Source organism: Delphinapterus leucas, chromosome 1 (genome assembly GCF_059928025.1).
Source record: "Delphinapterus leucas isolate spDelLeu-1000000601 "Yukka" chromosome 1, BTC_Dleu_Yukka2, whole genome shotgun sequence".
Taxonomy (NCBI): domain Eukaryota; kingdom Metazoa; phylum Chordata; class Mammalia; order Artiodactyla; family Monodontidae; genus Delphinapterus; species Delphinapterus leucas.
The window spans coordinates 78,306,795-78,325,819 of record NC_143129.1 but is presented as its reverse complement, the minus strand read 5'-3'; the positions used below and the strand labels follow the sequence as shown (position 1 = coordinate 78,325,819).

The 19,025-nt window shown below is 54.4% G+C and overlaps 1 protein-coding gene across 4 annotated transcripts; it reads left to right on the top strand.

The window, feature by feature from the left end:
- Positions 1 to 11,674: 11,674 nt before the first annotated feature.
- EFNA1 (ephrin A1) lies at positions 11,675 to 18,450 on the top strand. 4 transcript variants are annotated; one of them, XM_089914245.1, is made up of 5 exons: positions 11,675 to 11,849; positions 15,456 to 15,751; positions 16,741 to 16,842; positions 17,009 to 17,059; positions 17,234 to 18,435. In XM_089914245.1, the coding sequence occupies exons 1-5, from the start codon at positions 11,758 to 11,760 to the stop codon at positions 17,344 to 17,346; spliced, it is 654 nt and encodes a 217-aa protein (XP_089770371.1). In that variant the 5' UTR covers positions 11,675 to 11,757; the 3' UTR covers positions 17,347 to 18,435. The 4 variants fall into 4 exon arrangements, with proteins under 4 accessions (XP_089770371.1, XP_089770373.1, XP_030615397.1 ...); XM_089914257.1 differs by having other exon boundaries at positions 11,769 to 11,849; positions 15,430 to 15,751; positions 17,234 to 18,450; XM_089914247.1 differs by lacking the exon at positions 17,009 to 17,059 and having other exon boundaries at positions 17,234 to 18,439.
- Positions 18,451 to 19,025: the final 575 nt, after the last annotated feature.

Below are 19,025 nucleotides of genomic sequence, written 5' to 3'. Positions count from 1 at the left end.
ACCCCTGTAATCACCACCCCTGTCAAGATAAAGAGCACTGCCATCTCCCAAGAGAGTTCCTTCACGCCCCCTTCCAGCCAGTACCCCCATCCCCACCCCCACCCTCTATCCCAGGCAGCCACTGAGCTGCTTTCTGTCCCTGGAGATTAGAGCTACTGGTCCTAAAATCAATTAGACTCTCCTGGCGGGGCATTGTCGCTGGCTGGTACCCTGCCCTTCTCCACTCCTACAGAGGATCCAGGTGCTTCAAATGACATATGGGGATTTTTTTTTCTTTTCTTTTTCTTTTTCGGAAGAAGAGTTCTGCTGAAACAGGAGTCTGGAAAGAGATGGGGACTAAGCAGTGGGGGAGGTCTTGGGTCTGTCCTTAGCCTGGTAGAAGGGTGGGGGCAGAAGGCGGATAACTGGCTTTGATAAGGGCCTTGGGGCCTCAGGGCTGATTTGGGCCTTTGGTGACTGAGCACAGCCCAGAGATGGAGAGACGGACCACTCCCAACCTGCCTTGCCGGGGGCCCGGCTCTGAATCTGCCGCTGTGTCCTTGGCCCCTCACCATTATCCTTGTCTGTCCTTGCCTGGGGCAAGGCTGGTCTCTTTGCCCAGGCTTTCTGCTGGGGACTCAGCTGGGCTGCTGTGGCAGGAGGGGCTGAGGCAGGTCGCTCAACGGAGCCTTGTGTGTGCACTGGGGTTGGCAATCACCAGGCAGCCAGGAGAGAACACCTCACAGGAGTGCCCTTGCCGGAGGGGCTGTGGAAGCTCCCCAAAGGCTCCGTGGCAAAGCTGTCATCCTCAGAGAGGACTAGAGGTCCCAGGACAGTACAGCAAGGTGGCGAATATGCACACCATCCTCAGCCCAGCCCCGGGGGGGAAGTCTGTCAGGCCTCATAGAGAGAAGCAGCTGCAAATGAAAACTGAAGAGCTGACCCACCAAACCACATGGAGACACCAGTGGCCTTTCTCAGGGACCTTCCTCCCCTCCTCCGACCGAGGTCACACAGGAGAGGAGAGGGAGATGCCTGCCTCCCCACTCCCACCAGCAGAAAAACACTGCACCCCACAGAACAGCTGCAGCGCTCAGCGCGCACAGACACAATGATGAACCCACTTGAAACACCCTGTGGGGACCATCAGCAATATTCGAGGGGGACTTGGCAGGTGGCTGGAGGTCCTATGTCAGCAGGTGGGAGCCAGAGCCAGCTGTACTGGAATTCAGTACAGTTACTGTGAGCTCTCTGCAATAAAAATCATAAGAATTACCATCATAATAGCTAATCCTAAGGTCTTTCCGTATGCCAGACACTAGCCAGCTTTTCTAAGTACTTTACATACATTATCTCATTTAATCCTCTCTGTGACCCTTTGGGTGGGCCCTGTTATTATCATCTTCATTGCATAAATGAGAAAACTGAGGCTCCGGATAGGATTTGCCCAGCATCACATCCTAATAGGCGATAGAGTTGGGATTTGAATCTCTGCAGTCTGTCTCCAAAGCCCAAGCTCTTAGCCTGGGTGAGGCCTGGGAACGGGTTCTCTAGGGACTTCCTTCCAGTACCTCTCAGCCCTCCTCCCACCATCATCTCCCTACCTGCCTCGTCTCAGAAACAGCTGTTCCTCCTTTCACCAAGATGGACTCCTACCCTCCAGCCTGAAGCCCATCTCGACACGTCCTTCCCGGGGCCTGCTTCCTCAGTTTCCCCTCTGTATCTCCACTCTTTCCAGTAGTTTTCTCCTCTTTACCTATAACTGGGCCCAGGTTTCTCCATCCAAAAGAATCCTTCCCTCCATTCTGCAAACTTCTCAAGCTACCAAGCTCCCTTAGTTGACATCTGCTTGTTTGCTCGCCCAGCTTCCATTTCCCCTTCTGGGGACAGAAGCCCAGTTTTCCTGGGGGACCCCCCTCATCCTCAGTCCACCTCCCAGGTCCAGTAGTGAGCCACTGTCCTGAGCCTGGCTAGTGCCAGCACAGCAGCCCCAGGCCACAAGGATTTGTTTGGGAATGGGTGTGTGGCCCAAGGAAGGACGGTGAGAGTTCTCCTTGGGCTCTTGCTGAAACAGTAAAGATGCTCTCCCTCTGCTGGGATGACTAAAGCAATGGGATGCTTGCCTGAAGCCTGCATTTTGCCTCCCTGAGAAATATACCTGGGCCCCCTCACTCTTTCATGATTCCTGCCTGGCTCCCTGCAGGCACTGTTTGCAAACCAGCTCTCCACTCTCTCATGTCAGTTCCAGCGCCTCAAACCCTAATTCTCTGCTCCATCTCCACACTTCTAACTCAAAGCACTGTCCTCAGGCCCAGTGGCCAAGAAGAAACTTCTTCTCAACCCATTCTCCAGGCTTTTTCTTTTTCCTTTTTTTTTAAATAAATTTATTTATTTTATTTATTTATTTTTGGCTGCATTGGGTCTTTGTTGCTGTGCACAGGCTTTCTCTAGTTGCAGCGAGCAGGGGCTACTCTTTATTGTGGTGCACGGGCTTCTCATTGTGGTGGCTTCTCCTGTTGCGCAGCACGGGCTCTAGGTGCGCGGGCTTCAGTAGCTGTGGCACACGGACTCAGTAGTTGTGGCACACAGACTCAGTAGTTGTGGCTCACGGGCTTAGTTGCTCCGCAGCATGTGGGATCTTCCCGGATCAGGGCTCGAACCCATGTCCCCTGCATTGGCAGGCGGATTCTCAACCACTGTGCCACCAGGGAAGCCCTCTCCAGGCTTTTTCAAGTTTTTTTTTTTTTATTTTTTTTATTTTTGGCTGTGTTGGGTCTTCGTTGCTGCGCACGGGCTTTCTCTATTTGTGGAGAGTGGGGGCTACTCTTCTTTGCGGTGCACGGGCTTTTCATTGCAGTGGCTTCTCCTGTTGCAGAGCAGGGGCTCTAGGCACGTGGGCTTCAGTAGTTGTGGCACACAGGCTCAGTAGTTGTGGCTCACAGGCTCTAGAGCGCAGGCTCAGTAGTTGTGGCACACGGGCTTAGTTGCTCCACGGCATGTGGGATCTTCCCAGATCAGGGCTCGAATCCATGTCTCCTGCATTGGTGGGCAGATTCTCAACCACTGCGCCACCAGGGAAGCCCTCTCCAGGCTTTTTCAAGCACTTTTAAACTTAACCTGCTGAAACAGAACTCCCTGTCCTTCCTCCAAAACACACATCTGCAACTGACCCTTCTGGTCTCCCAGGCTTTAGACCTTGGTACTATCACCGACTCCCTCTGTACCCATCCAGGTCCTGGCTTGCCAGTGACAGAAACTGACTCCAGGTCACTTAAAGCAGAAAAATGATTTATTGGAAGGAATTCCAGTAGTTCACACAACAGATGGAAAGGCTGGGAACCAAGGTACATGGGGCAGCCAAGCCTACAGCCAGGATCACAGGAAGAGTCTAGGGAGAAATGAATTCTAAGTCCTCACATCTCTGAGTCCTTCCTTTGTAGTAAGAGCCCTGGGTGGAAGCACCTGACTGACTGAGCTCTAGCAGAAAGGCCTGGGAGAGCAAGGATTTTATCTGGAGGCTTTCGTGGCCCTGCCTCCCACCTGGGTTCCAGATGCTGCACTAACAGCTCCATCTTTCCCCCACATCCAAACAGCTGCTGCACCCTGTAGAGTCATGTCCAGAGTGGCCTTGCGTCCCTCTGCACCCCCAGTGGCCTGCACTAGTTGCCCCTTTCTAGGAACAGATGGATAGTACCGTGCAGTGGTTAAATCAGGACCCTCGAGCCAGACTGCCTTGTTTCAGATTCCAGCTTCACCGCTTTACCAGCTGTGTGACCTCGGGGAAGTTATGAACGTCTCTGTGCTTTCACTTTGCTCATCTGTAAGTTGCGGACGATGATACTACCTGTCTCTTATGGAGATTGTGAGCAGTGAGCACTTGATGTACACAACGTGCTTCAGGTGGGCCTGGAATGGAGAACATGTTCTATAAACGCGAGCTGATGTTATTATTCCCAGGGCAACCTGCCCATTATCCACTCTCAAGTCTCCAAACCTCCCCTCTCTCTCTGCCTTCCCTCAGCCTAGGGTTCCCCAATGAAATACAACCCCCTCGGCTTGTCTCTGAGGCCATTCTGGGTTGGCCAGCTCCAGCTCAATCTGGAATGTCCTCAGCCCATGTAAAAGCAGTTTTCCTGTAAGCCACATCTCCAAAGAGCCTCCTCCAGGATGTCTATCCCGACACCTCCCCACACAGGGACCTCTGCCCATGTGAGGCGCTTTTTCTTCCGAGTCACAAAGTACTGGGAGCCCATCTCCCCGAGGTATTTACCACATTCCGCCTGCATTCCAGCTCTTTGTACACTCCTGCCCCTCCTCTCTGCGTGGTTCCAGCCCCCCCCCCCCCCCCCGTGCCCAGCTCCAAGCTGTGTCACCCTTTCATGCTGTGTGCCCTTCCCCCCCACCCCTTACTTCATCAATTCCTACTCCTCTTTAAGACCCAGCTCGGGATCTCCAGGACCCAGCAGTGCCTGGCCCACAGTTAGTGGATGGAGAGTGTGATGGAGGGTACTAGATGGAGCCTGGGGGGCAATAAGGAACGTGGAGGGAGTAGATCCTCTCCCCATCTCCTTCCCCTCGCCCCTGCAGTCAGGGGAGAAAGGCCTGCACCTTCCCTCTGGGCATGGAATGCCCTTACCCACCATCCCTACCTGGGGAACCCTCAAAAGGATTTCCCCCATTCATCTCTGCCCCCACTGCTCCTCAGAGCTCTTGGCTGCCTTGTCCCTGGGGCATTTATCAAGTACTACCTGGAGGAACAAATATTTGTGTTCCTAAGGCTCCTCCTCCATCACCTTCCCTGTATCCCGAAGACTCCCCTTCCTCATTCCCAGTGTCAGCACATTTACCCCCAGTCAGTCCAGGAGGTCAGGCCCAGGTAAAGAGAAATATACACCAGTCCTTACTGACAGTCTTCTCCCCCAGGCTTAGCACCAGGCCCCTCACAGCAGCTAGTTCCTTTGATCCATATAATAATTCCAGGAAGAAAGTAGCCTTGCCCCCATCTTACAGATGAAAACAGTGGAGGCTCTGAGACGAAAAATGCCTTTCCCAAGTTTCCATATCTGGGACTCAGACCCAGCTCTCACAGCACCACTCTCTCTCCTGCTCACAGGTTGCCTTATCTGGCCTTCCCTGCAGTGCCTAATAAACAAACTGACCTCAAAAAATATTTGGTGAAGTGGAAAGTAAGCCATTATCCGGACATCTACTGCCTGCAGGGACAGGCCAGGGCAGGCTTCAGCGCTGGAAGACTGCATCTCACAAGCCTGACCCACAAACCCCCTCAGGTCCCTCCCGTCCCACCTCCCCAGACCCTCTCCTCCCTCTCCCTCAAGGGCTCTGGTGAGGGAAGGAACTGCCCCCTCTCCACCCCCTTCCTTTCCCTTCTCCATACACACTCCCCCATTTGTCCACAGCAAATTCAGCACTTTGGGCCCAGGTCTTTCCTTTATACCCAGGAGAGTTGGGCAGTGAGGTGTGGAAGGAATAAGGTGCTGTGGACCCAAGCCCCACCGAGGCTGAGGCTAACCGTCTGAGTCCTGAATACCATCATGTCTAATCAGTGAGGGCATAATTCCTGCTTTTGCCCACCTCAAAATGTGTAGGAGTCTATAAAGATGAAATAGTACGTGATAAAATACACAGCTGAAAACACTGGAAGAGTGTAAAATGTTACACAAATGTAAGGGATTCCGAGCTGGCCGTAACATGGGCATTAAACTGTAACCTCTCAAAGATATTTACCATAAAAAATTCCAGAGCCATGGGGAAAAGAACTGTGAATTGTGCTTGCTTCTGAGATTTAACTTCTTTGGGTGGTTATTTTTCTTTCTTCATTTGTGCTTCTCCAAGTTTTCTGCATTGATCATGTATTCCTTCTGTAATTAGGAAAAAAAAGTTATGTAAAAGTAATGTCTCTGAAATAAAAGTGTCTAAATTCCTGCTTTTACACTATGTTACAGTGAAAGATTAGGGGGAGGGGAGGGGGAGGGGGACAGGGAAGTGGAAAAGAGGTTTATCAGCTGCATTGAGAGTAAATGTCTTCCCGCCCTCCCTCACACAGCTGTTCTACCCTGGAGGACCAGAGGACCAAGGCTGGGTAGCTGGGAAGGAAGGATTTCTCCCCAGTCAAAATCACAGGGAAACGATTCCTGGCTCCCATCCCCAACTGCCTCCCTTAGACACCTCCACCTGGAAATCCCACTGATCTTCAAATGCAACATGTCTGCGCAGGCACCTTTCAGTGCTTATCCTGCTCCCGGTCTAACAAGACTCCTGTTTCTTTGGGGAACAGAGCAGATCCCATTTGAGGGAGGAGGGTCCCAGGCCCAGCCCCAGCCCTCCAGCACTGTCCCTTCTACTGCACAAATGCCGCCGTAGCCATGGACACTGAACCAGTTCTCTCCCGAGAGTAAGTTGTCTAGGAAGCTGCTAGGAAAGATTTTCTTACCAGATAGAAAGAGACCCTTAGGAGGAGAAACCCTCTTGCTCCCACCCTTTCTTCCTGTGGCTCCTGCAGCTTGAATGTAGCTCTTGTACAATCAGCCATCTTGTAACCAGAGTCATGAGGACAGCAGAGCACCACTAGTAGTTGGGTATTCTCTTATTTGCAGCCAAAATCACTCCTAATTGATACAAGGTCCAAAACTGTCCTCTTTATTTATCCTTCCTGGGTCTGTTCCTCGCCTCCATTGCCTATATGTAAATGGCACTTCTGCCCACCAAGCCTTCCCAGACTCCTCCCAGCCTCCTGCCCATGGCTCAGCTCTCATCCAACTCTGTCTAATCTGTCCTCTGCTCTCCTCCCTCTGCTGCTCCTCAGCTTCAGGCCCGTCTCACTCCCACCAGAACTCCTGCAGCTCAGGCCTAACCAGCCCCCCTACCTCTGAGCTCCCTCTTCTACCCACATTGTTACCCACAGTGATTTTTCTAAAATACAAATCTGATTGTTTCCTACTTAAGCATCTATGGGCTACAGAATAATGTTCAAAATCCTGAGCATGGCAGTCAAGGCCCTTGGCAACATGGCCCCCAAACCTCCTTCTGCTTTCATCTCTTGCCACTCCCCCAGACCCATTCTGTAATTTTAGCTACACCAGCGTATTCGCTGCACATACCCTAACCCCTCTACTTGTGTTTTTTTCCCCTCATCCCTGAATATGAATGCCTACTTATCCTCCAAAACCCATTTCAAATATCTCCTCCTGAGTCAGCTATGTTGGCAGACTCAAAAGCAGGCAGAGGAAAAAACATATATATCCCCTCCTTTGTGAAGCATTCCTGACCCCAAATAAACCCTCCTTCCTCTGTGAGCCCACAGCCTGTTGTTCCTTTTATACCACTGTTGTAATTCTTATTTTATATTCTCAGTACATATTTGCAAGCAGATTAGATTCCTTTAGGACAAGGGTATATTTCAGAGCCCCCAGCACCTCCCAGTACAGTATTTGATATAAGTGATTAATTTTTGGTGGCATCATTAACAAACACCTTCTGGTGTTTTCTGTGCAGAAACCACGGTCCCATCCTTCTTTTTTTTTTTTTAATAAATTTATTTATTTTATTTATTTTTATTTTTGGCTGTGTTGGGTCTTCGTTGCTGTGCGCGGGCTTTCTCTGGTTGCGGCGAGCGGGGGCTACTCTTCCCTGCGGTGCGCGGGCTTCTCATGACGGTGGCTTCTCTTGTTGCAGGAGCATGGGCTCCGCAACAGGAGAAGCCACCGCAGTGAGAAGCCCTCGCACCGCAGAGAAGAGTAGCCCCCGCTCGCCGCAACTAGAGAAAGCCCGTGCGCAGCAATGAAGACCCAACACAGCCAAAAATAAATAAATTAAAAATATATATAGAGAGAAATATCTCATAAACAATCACAACAAATAAACTTTAAAAATATTTTTTAATATTGTTTACAAAGAGTTGATACATGAAAATATCTTCTGTCGTAAAGTTAAAGGGGAAAAAAGAATTACAAGATAGAAATGAGTCATATTTAACACAATATCTAAAAGCAAGCAAACAAAACCTTACAAACAAAAAGCTGCCAGGGAAGGGTTGAAGATGTTCACAGTAGCTGGTGGTTCCCCTTTATTCTCCTGTTCTCTTGTTCAACTTTTGAAAAATATACACACATTACTAATAAAATGGGAAACATACACTTCATTTTTCATAATGACATAGGGAGAGGAGCAGAGACAGCTTCAAGCTCTGTATCACCTCCTCTGCGCCCTGCCTCATCCCACTGCCCAGTGATGCCCTTAGAGGCTGTGCCAGGTTGGCTGTGTCCCAGGGCCTTGTGGTTCTGGCCTTCCCCACCCCAAACCACAGGGCGCTCAGCAAGGCAGTAGCAACCAAGTAGCTCTGCACGGTCCAGACTGGGAATGGTACCTCCAGGCCAACAGTGCCCGACAGGTGGACAGCACCTACCTCCAGAGGCTGGGCCTCCCCCACGGCCCTCAGAGGGTTACTCCTGTCCCCGAGGAATTTCCAGAAAGGACTCATGAGGGGAATTTCCCAGACAGGCAGGCAGACAGACAGACACCTCAGACGGCTCCTGCCACTGAGCACAGATGTTTGCCTGAGGGTGGCGATGCTGAGAGCCAACACAGGCGCACAACTTTGTGGTGAGAGGTAGCCCAAAGCAAGAACCAAGACAAGACCCGCCTGGGCAGGCTGGGGGCTGGGACGGGGGAAGGCACGGGGCTGAGCTGGTTTGCAGGTCGAGTCTCCGAGCCAAAGTCCCTTCTGCGGTCTCGGTCTGGGTCTCTCAGTACCTGCAGCTCTCCTCCTGGTCCACCAGGAGTCGCAGCGGCTGTCGGAGTGTCCAGGCAGCGCGAGGGAGGTTGTGGGTTTGCAATCTCGGCTTTTCCTCGTAGCAAGTCTATTGTATAAATGGTGGCTTCTCTATTTCCCCTACTGGTCTGAGGGCTAATCAAGGGCAGGGATTTTATCCTAGACGCACCCTTACCTTAGGTGCTCATCACAACAGCTGGGGTCTAGAGGTGTCCCATTAGTTCGGACGAAAGACCCCCATACGCACAAATACTAGGATAGGAGAAGAGTGATTGAGCTCCAAGCCTTCAGAGAGAATGCTGGGGACAGTGCCAAGCTGGGGAAAGAGGGCTCCGCGTCCCGTTCGTGCCCAGAATTTCCCCCCACCTCTCCTCCACCCGGCTTGCTCCAGCCCTACACGCAGGCAGGGCGGGAACGGACATGGCCCCGCCGGGCTGGGCCGAGCGAGCCCGAACCTGCCCGGCCCGAGCGGCGCAGCCCAGGGGACCCCACACTTTCCCGCCCAGAAATCCCGGCGGTCAGAGAAACGGGGGAACGTGCCCCAAACTGTCTCCTCCAGGGGGCAATCCTGGGCCACCCTCTCTGAAGAACTACCATCACCCCTTCCTTCTCCAACCCTTCTGGTTTCTTTTCAGAGCAGTACGTGCCGCAGAAGTAACACTGAACAGTGATTTCACTCACTCAACAAAGATTTCTTGACCACCTACTACGCGTGCTGGGTGCTGTGCCAGGCGCTGGCAATACAGCAGTGAACCAGCAAAACTCCCTGCCCTCGTGGGACTTCGATTCTTTGGGACACGAGCAGAGGGATGGGGTAATCTCGCCTGGGACACGTGGGTGGCCGACACCCAGGTGCCCTCCCAGGTGAGCAAAACGCTCGTGAGGCGCCGCCCTGGGGCTGGTTCGGCGGGTAGACTTCGGCCCCGGCGGGAGGGGCGGGCTGCACCTCGGGTAAACGCGGGGCCGGGCACGTCGCCTGGGGGCAGGTGCGCGCGAGGGGGTGGTGGTAGGGGCCGTGCGCAACGCCTGGCCGGGACCCGGCCGTCAGGTTACCGAGCCAAGCCCCTAGTTCGCGCGGGGTAAATATTTATCCTACGCGCGGCGGAATCCGGCTGAGTAGGGCCTCTAGCAACTTGCGTCCCCCACGGGGTAGGGCCTGCCCAGGCCCTCCGCCGTCCCAGGCTCCTCCCCGGCGGGGCCAGCGCCGGACTAGCAGCTGCGTTCCGGCTCCGCGTAATTACAGGGGCTACGGCCAGGCCTGGCCGTAAAAGAGGAGGATGAAACAGCCCGGGAACCGGGGAAGCTGGGTTCTAGCCTCAAGGGGGCCCCGGGTCTGCGGCTTCCCGCGTTGCTCAGCCGCTTGGAACGGCTGGCCAGGGGTGTGTACAGACTCGCAAAATCAACTCCGGACGGGCATGCAAACAGCCACACAATTACACACATGAATCACCAAACGCACGCAGTCATACAGCATTAGGACTTCCAGCTCCAGACACACACACACACACACACACACACACACACACACACACGAATCACCAAACGCACGCAGTCATACAGCATTAGGACTTCCAGCTCCAGATACACACACACACACACACACACATACACACACACACAGACACACGAACCTGATCAAACACCTGCCCGCCCTCTCCGCCCCAAGATCTGGGAGGCAGACACTCACCCGCCAACCCCTGCCCCAGACGGTGCAGATCCTGGCGGGAAGAGGAGCCCCGAGAGGCGAATTCCAGCGGGCTTGTTTACACTGCTCCGGGTGCGGGGTGGCGAGCTGGATACTGGGGCCTGACTGACTGGGAGACCCAGCCCAAACTGGGCCAGACCCAGTCCCCTAGTCTGGGACGCTGCACAAAAACCCCCTCCCCGCCTTCAGCCCCCAGCCCCCAGACGTTGCTCTCCTGTTTCCCCTCCTCTTCACACGCTGTTCACAAACATTAGCATATGTACGTCAAAGTTTCACACGCTTCCCCACACGCGGCTGTGATACTACTCACAAATGCTTTCACACTTGCGCGCCATCACACGTATTTACACATGCCAGATGCACATGTGTGGTTACAGTTTGTCACCCTTCAGGCCCAGATTCTCACAGTCCATATTCAAAGCCTGTTCGCACGGTACACACGTGTTAGCACACACTCACACACAGGTCATTAGTGCCCTTTGGAGCCTTAGAAACAAGAGCGAACCCCCTCGCGGGCCCAGAATCCCGAGTCTTCCTCCCTCTCACAGGCACTGACGGACAGAGGCGCCCTAAGCCCCGGCCGCACACGTTACACACTTGATCACACACAGGGTTGCACTTTATTCCCGGCATCTAGGCGATGACACAATCTCCCAAACAAAGACAACATTGACAAACCCAACAAAAACAAACAGCAGCGTGTGTGGGGAGGGGCAGCCGAGCGCAGAGTCCAGGAAGGGGGTGGGTAGGAGGAGAGTGTGGAAACGCGGGCGCCCGAGCCTGGGTGTGCAAGACTCGGGAAAGGTGCGGGACCTATCAACAACCTCGCACCCTTCAAGATCGGCGCACGGCGCCCGCCAGCCGGGTCCCGCACCCGCTGGTTAGCAGACCCGCACGTGGAGTTCGTTCCCTTCTCCCGCACGAGACTGGGCGGGGGACACAGACCCACCAGCCAGCACAGGCCCACAAAGCTGCACGCGGATCCACGAGTGAGCAAACACACAGCGCTAAGCAGATTTGTCGGTGCGCGCTTTGCTCCCCTCTCCTCCCCTCCCCCCTGCCCTCCCCTCCTCCACCTCCCCAGCCCCCAGGCCCGGGGCAGCCGCGCGCCGGGCGGGGCGGGGGCGGGGCGGGGTGTCGGGCGGCGCCGGCCCAAAAGGCGGAGTCGCGAGGCGGAGGGCCCAGAGCTGTGAGAACTGTGCTGAGTGCGACGCGTAGAAAGCCTGCGGGAGCCCAGACCCGGAGGAGACCCTCGTCCCCGCCCGGCCTGGCCCGGCCCCGCGCTATGGAGTTCCTCTGGGCCCCTCTCTTGGGTCTGTGCTGCAGTCTGGCCGCTGCTGACCGCCACACCGTCTTCTGGAACAGTTCAAACCCCAAGTAAGCCCCGAGTCTCCGGCCGACAGCCTGGGCGCCCGGTTGGCACTGCTCCCCCCTCCAGGTTAACTGTCCCGGCTAGCCCCTAACCTGAGTCTCGGGGAGGTGACCGGAGGCGGGAGGGATCCCATAGACTTTCTTCTCCCCCATAGCTGGGAGTACCCCACCCCAGGGCAGGACCCTGCCCGCATCGGCTTGCACAGGCGCTGCCACTGCCCCTCTTTTCCTTCCTTCTGGCACCCCTGTTACTCCGAAGTGAGGGACCCGCGTTGAACAGTTCCTGCCTTTAGCAGGGGCCACTCTGTCTGGCCGCCAGGGCTCTTGTCCTAGGCCCTTCCACTGAGAAAGCCTCTGTGCCTCTCCTTGTGTGTTACTTGGGCATCTGCCCACACTGACAGGTCTTGACATCCGGAGTAAGCAGAATGCTTATTGTAATCCTGGAAGGACCCTTCAGGAGGGACCTGGGCTGCCAGCATTAAGTGTTCATTCTGTATTTAAGGTCACCCTGGAAAGCCCTCCCCCCTCAAGAGTCTTTTGAGGTGGCATGAATGAGGCATATGCTGTGTGTGGGTAGGCTTGAGGGTATCTGAGGTTCAGGTAGTAAAACTGAAGAGAAGGGGAGAGAGAGGTCGTGGGAAAGGTTCCAGAGGACAGGAAGGGGTTAAAAGGGTTACAAAGGGCTCTGGGCAGGAAGGAGTTAATTTCTCCGGGGCAGGTTTAGGGCTGTGAGGCAAATGGTACGGGGAGGGAGAAGCTCCATCGGACCCTTTGTTCTTTGTTCTTGAGTTTTCTGAAGTTATGGGAACAATATTTGCAGGAAAACGGGAGAGGGGGGTAAGGTGGAGTCAGGAGAGGAGGGCTGGACACCTTGGGGTCGGGGGTGAAAAACACTTCACTCAGCCCAGCCACCGGCAGCCCTAGCAGACCTACCCCCCACTCCCCTTGAGAAACAGATTGTGCCAGTTTCCTCTTGACCCTGTGGCAGCATTGCCTGGTAGGGGGTCTGTCGTCTGTGGCGTGTTGGGCAGGGAGGGAACAGCCAGCTGCCAACCCCAGAGGGCAATGCCCTCTTGCCCATTGGCCGCCTGACGGGGCAGTGCAGTCAGCCCTCCCCCACCTCACTCCTTGCTCTCTGTTCTTTGCTTCTTTGACCCAATCTTGTCCTAGAGGGAGAGAGCAAAGTCCCTGTTTATGCCCGTGCCAGGTGTTGGCTGAAGGAGGAGGAGGGGACAGGAAGCCAGGAGTAGGGAGGGGGGGACCCTGGCCTTTTCCGTTCCCAAGCTCCCAGGTTTCCTCTCTTTCAGGAAGGAGCCTCTTCCTTGCCCCCCCTCCCCGCCTTCCCTGACGCCGCTGCCCCCCTTTCCCAGATGGAGAGCAAGAGTCAAAGGAGTGCTAAGTGGAGCAGATTGTACCCCCAGGAGGGGGGTGATGGGCACACCCACCAAGCACAGCTTCTGCCCTGTCCATCTGGACACACACACAAACACACACACACACACACACACACACACACACACACACACACACACACACACACACACACACACACACACACTCTGCCATACCCAGGACTAAAGAGAAAGCCAGCCCAGAGTGGAGGCCACAAGCAGCTAAGCCAGGCCCAGCTTGAGGGCAAAGACGAGGTGGTAATGAGCTGGGTGGGTATGAGGCTGGCATGGGTGACTCAGGGCAGTGGGCATCAGCCCTGGGATCTCCAGGCCCCTGTCAGGGGGCAGCATGGGAAGAAGGGCAGTGCCACTGTGAGCTGCACCCTGGCCTCCTTGGTGCTAGAGGGGCAGGTACCCGACCCATTCAGACCTGTCAGCTCCCTTTGCCTGGAGGACAGTGCCCAGAGCAAGTGGGCACTGGGCCATCCTGGGGTCCTGGGGGCTGTCCACATTTGACAAGGGAAATTTTCACAGGTTCTCATGAATGCTGGGGTGGGTGGCAGAGGTAGATGAAGAATGAGTCAGTGCCCGTCATGGGAATGGAGGAAAGACGCCAGACCCAGAGCTGAAATACCTGTTCTGAAATGGCTTCTATGTTTATCTCTCTAGAGAGGAATTTTAAAAGCCTCTCTCTGCACCTCCTCCCTCCCTCCCTCCCTCTCTCTCTCTCTCTCTCTCTCTCTCTCTCTCTCTCTCTTTTCCCCAGGGTGGGGGAGGGGCCTTGGTAAGCCCAGCTGGAGCACTGGCATGCTCCTGCAGAGCCAGGCCTCTTAAGGGTCATGCTGAGTGGGCAGTGGGTGCCCACCTCAGAGGCCTCTTGCCCTAACCCCTGCCCCTCTCCCCACCACCCATGCCCCTGGCTTTGGTTTGAAGCAAGTTGGCAGCCAACTCTGCTGAGTCTCTAGCTGGCAGTGGTTGGTGGAATTCAGAGAAGCTGACCGGCTTGGAGAGGGAGGTGGGGAGGCACTTTTTCCCCTACTAGGACCCCACCTAGACTGGAGCCAGGTGTCTAGAGCTGCGGGGGAGGGGTCGGTGGGCAGTCCGGCTGGAGCCTTTGGAGCCTGGGGGGAATGGGCTGGGGGAGGGGAGCTCGCTCCATCTTGGGAAGAGGGAGGGGAGAGGCCTTCTCAGATCTGAGAACTCTAGCATTTCTGGAGCTCATTTCACAAGAGGTGAAAGTATGGCTTTTGGAGATAAAGGGACAGAGAGGTTTTGGGGTGCTTTGAGAGAAGTGGACAAGGAGAGCTGAGCATAGATTTGAGTAGCTAGAAGGGGAGATTTGAGGGCACTGGATGAATTGATTAAAGCAATTTAACTCAAAAGGACTGGACATTATCTGTGGGCATGGATGTCCTGGGTGTTGGGGGAAAAGTGAAGTTGAACAATGTGAGATATACTCAGTGGGTCAAGGGGAAAAATGAGAGGAGTAAGAGAAGTGAAGACAGATTGTTGGACACCGAGTACTACCATGGGAAAGAGAAAGGGAGGGTTATGTGGATCTTGATTATAGAATGGGCCAGTAGGTTCTCAGATTGAGGTCTAATAGCAGTTAAAGGAGCAAGTGGTAGAATAGAGTTGGGGAAATATTTATAGGTAGAAGAGTGAGCAGAGGAAATATTTAGAAGCCTATCCTTAGGTAAATATCAGGGAGGTTATGGGAAGTGCCTTGATACCTGAAAGATACTAAGTGGATGCTATTTAGAGGATTAGTGGCAGAGGATGGAATGTTTGGAGATGGTGGAAAGATATTTAAGAGATCAAGATCAGGGCTTCCCTGGTGGCGCAGTGGTTGAGTCCACCTGCCGATGCGGGGGACACGGGTTCGTGCCCTGCTCCGGGAAGATCCCACATGCCGCTCTGGGAGCGGCTGGGCCCGTGAGCCATGGCCGCTGAGCCTGCGCGTCCGGAGCCTGTGCTCCGCAGCGGGAGAGGCCACAACAGTGAGAGGCCCGCGTACTGCAAAAAAAAAAAAAAAAAACCCAAAAAACAAAGAGATCAAGATCAGTAAATTAAATACTGGAAGTTGAGAGTTTTAAAAAATCTTTGGTGGGGGCGGTGGTCCAGTATGAAATGTGAGGGGTCATGTAAACATTTGGAAGCTCAAGGCTCTGGCCTGGCTTCTGAGTGACCACCAGCTTTCTCTACCTCTGCGCATGCCCAGGTTTCGGAATGAGGACTACACAGTACACGTGCAGTTAAATGACTACCTGGACATCATCTGTCCTCATTATGAGGATGAGTCTGTGGCAGACGCTGCCATGGAGCGGTACACACTGTACCTGGTGGAGCGCGAGCAGTACCAACTGTGCCAACCCCAATCCAAGGACCAGGTCCGCTGGCAGTGCAACCAGCCCAGTGCCAGGCATGGCCCAGAGAAGCTGTCTGAGAAGTTCCAGCGCTTCACACCCTTTACCCTGGGCAAGGAGTTCAAAGAGGGACACAGCTACTACTACATCTGTGAGTGCCCGGGAGGCATGCACACAGGTGCATACACTGGGGGACACACCTGGCATGATGTACATGCTTCAGTACATGCTTAGTGGGAAGGCAAGCAGCAGACGGCCCCTTCCAATCCTGAAGTCTGTTTTCGTTCATTCCCATTACAAATGTGGAGTGAGCTTCTACCGTGTCCTGGGCACTCTGCTTGGCACTATAGGCGCAGAGATAAATAAAACATTACAGAGTCCCTGTCCTCCAGGAACCTGGAAAGGGACATACATAGATTAACAGACCATTAGAACAGGGTGATATGGTAGATATGAGCTCAGGGGCCCTGCGGAAATGACTTGAGTACCTGCTAGTCTGGGGTGGGGGGCACACCTCAGAGAAGGCTTCCTGGGGAAGATGACCCAAGAGTTCAGGACAGACAGAGGAGCTGGCCAAACAAGGGGACGTGTGCAAAGAGAGCATGACATCTTCAGGGAACCTCATATGGTTCAGACTGACTGGAACAGGAGGGACACTTGGAAGTGGGGAGATAGGAGCTTGGAGAAGTAGACAGGGTAGAGCATAGGGGCCTAAGAAGTGCTAAGGAGTTTGGACTTTATCCTGAGGGCAGTGGAGAGCCACTGGTGGATTTTACAAGTTGTGAGATCAGCTTTGTACAGAATGAATCCAGGCCTCACCCTGTCAGTGGGGCTTAGGCAGGGCGAGGACAAAGTGGCCGGGTAAGGGGAACATATTGTGCAGGTTGCCCCCAACTTCAGGCTGGGGGGAGTGGAGGATGGGCTGTAGGGAGGGGACAGTGTCTATGTTCTTTTTACCACCACCTCCAAAGTCAGGGGTTATTCCCAAGAATGGGAGCTTGCACTGAACTTGGGGCAGAAAGTGGGTAAAAACTAAGGAAGGTGAGAATCAAAGATTAGAGGGAAGAGAGGGATTAAAATGAGTAGGGACTGAGAAAGCAGGGTCAGAGGCATTTACGCTTATATTTTCTTCCAAAAAAGTTTCCTTCCTTATCACTCTCTGGATTTATTTTGTAGCCAAACCCATCCACTACCAGGAAGACCAGTGCTTGAGGTTGAAGGTGAACGTCAATGGCAAAATCAGTGAGTGTCACAGCCTTGTGGGCCTCCTTGCTCCATCCCTATTCTGGGCCTGGTCTAGTGATCTGGGATGGTTGGGAAGTCCCACTGCCCAGCCCACCCAGCATTCCCACCCCTCTGCCTCCTTGGTGTACCAAGTACCTGACCTAAGACCATCCTTATCGTTCAGCTCACAGTCCTCAGGCCCATGCCAATGCACAGGAGAAGAGGCTTCCAGCAGGTAGGTGGCTGGAGCAAATTGGGCCTGGGGCACAAAAGGGGGTCTGCTTGAAGAGGTTGGGTATAGGAGGTGGCTCTTTTGCCAGTCAGGGGCAGGGGAAACCTCGCTGGGCTGAGGACCAGTGCCAATAGGGGGGCCGCTCACCTTGGGGGCCTCTGCCCTCTCACCCTGCAGATGACCCAGAGGTGCAGGTTCTACATAGCATTGGTCACAGTGCCGCCCCCCGCCTCTTCCCACTCGCCTGGGCTGTGCTGCTCCTGCCGTTCCTGCTGCTGCAAACCCTATGAAGATGTATGCTGCATGCACTGTAGGAATTGGAACTGGGCTGAGGGGGCAGGGCGGGCCTCCCTCACCTGCCTGGGGCCCCTCCCAAAGCCCTAGTCCTGGGAGCCACTCCTACCACATGCACAAGCTGCCACCCAGCAGCGTCAAAACGGGTCAGTATTAAAGCTTTCAACCCAAAGGAGGTCAGCAAGCCTGACAGTGCCATCCTCGCCTCCACCTCAGAGGGATGGACAAAGAAGTGGACAGTCCTTTCCCCTTCATTCCTGCCCTTAAGCCAAAGAAACGGGCTGTGCGGACATGGCCTCTTAAGAAGGGCACTGTGGGAGCCGAGCTGAAAGGGGCTTGGGCTTACATGGATGGACACTGAGCTTGGCAAAGATGTCCCTCCCAGAGAGAGCCAGGATGGCTCTGAAGGAAAAGCAAGAGACAGTTTCCTGCTTGGGAGCCAGGGACAGGAGAGGCAACATGCTTGGGCTGACCCAGCATCTCCCCCAAGACTGTTCTCTGTGGAGGTGCCACGGAGAGGACTGTAGCCAGTCACTACATCCTCTCCCACCCTGGGGCATCACTCCACAAAGCTGTGCCAGCAGGGGGGCTGTGCCAACCTGTTCTTAGAGTGTAGCTGTAAGGGCAGTGCCCATGTGCACAGAGTCTGTGCCTAGACTGACTGTAGCCTGAAGGGCAGGGCCCACGAGTACAGAATCTGTATATGAACTAGATGTGTGTCTGCTGATTTCTACAACTGGAGTTTTTTTATACAATGTTCTTTGTCTCAAAATAAAGCAATGTGTTTTTTTGGACGTGCTTTTCTGCCCTTCCATCCTAATTTATGACCATTGAGTCCCTGCTGCTGCTAGGCTCAGTGCTATGTCAGTAGCAATTGGGTTTGAGTTTTTTCCCCTCTCTCTGAAAAGAATACATGCCCCTCACCAGCCCACAAGGGTGGGGTGTTTCCTCCTCTGAGGGTTGTCCAGGATAGGAGTGCTCCCCACAGCAGTCTCTCCCCACAGCAGTGGGGTCCTAGGCTGCACCCCACTCTGGAAGTTCCTCCTGTCCAACCTCCGCCCCACTCGCACCCTCTCAGCGCTGGGCTTTGGCGTACTGTTCAGGTACTCAGGCTCTTGGGTGAGTCAGGGCAGCCGCTCGGAACGCCTGCCAGCTGAGGCATGCGGCTCGCCCCACAGCCCCCCCAGCAGAGACGTGTGGGAGGCTGGGAGGGAAAGTTCCCGGCAGCAAGTTGGTTGGACTAGGGGGGTCGGTGATACACGTTTGTCCAGTGGATTGGCCAAGTCACAGAAAGCCGGCAGTGTGGCTGAAGGGGGAGGGCATCACACAAAGACTTGGTGATTCCTGGCAGTCCCTGTTACTTAGGGAAGAGACCGGAAAGAGGCTTCAGCAAACAGCGAAAAATCTCCCAATCCCTGGGCAACTGAAGTTCTGAGCTGCGGCCCTCCGTGAAAGCGTGTTGAAGTCCGGGTAGCAAGCTTTTGAGTTCTACCACGTAGGCTAGCGGCCTGTGGGAAAGTGAGTTGAGGCTGGGGGTCTGGGTGATCCAAGGAGTAAGCAGAGAGTGTGGAGCGGCTGATGCCGGGGACAAATCCGCGGAGCCTTAGGAAGGAGACCGGCCAGAAAACCGAGAGCAACGGGAAGACAGGAAACCCTACGAGCCGACAGCGGGCCG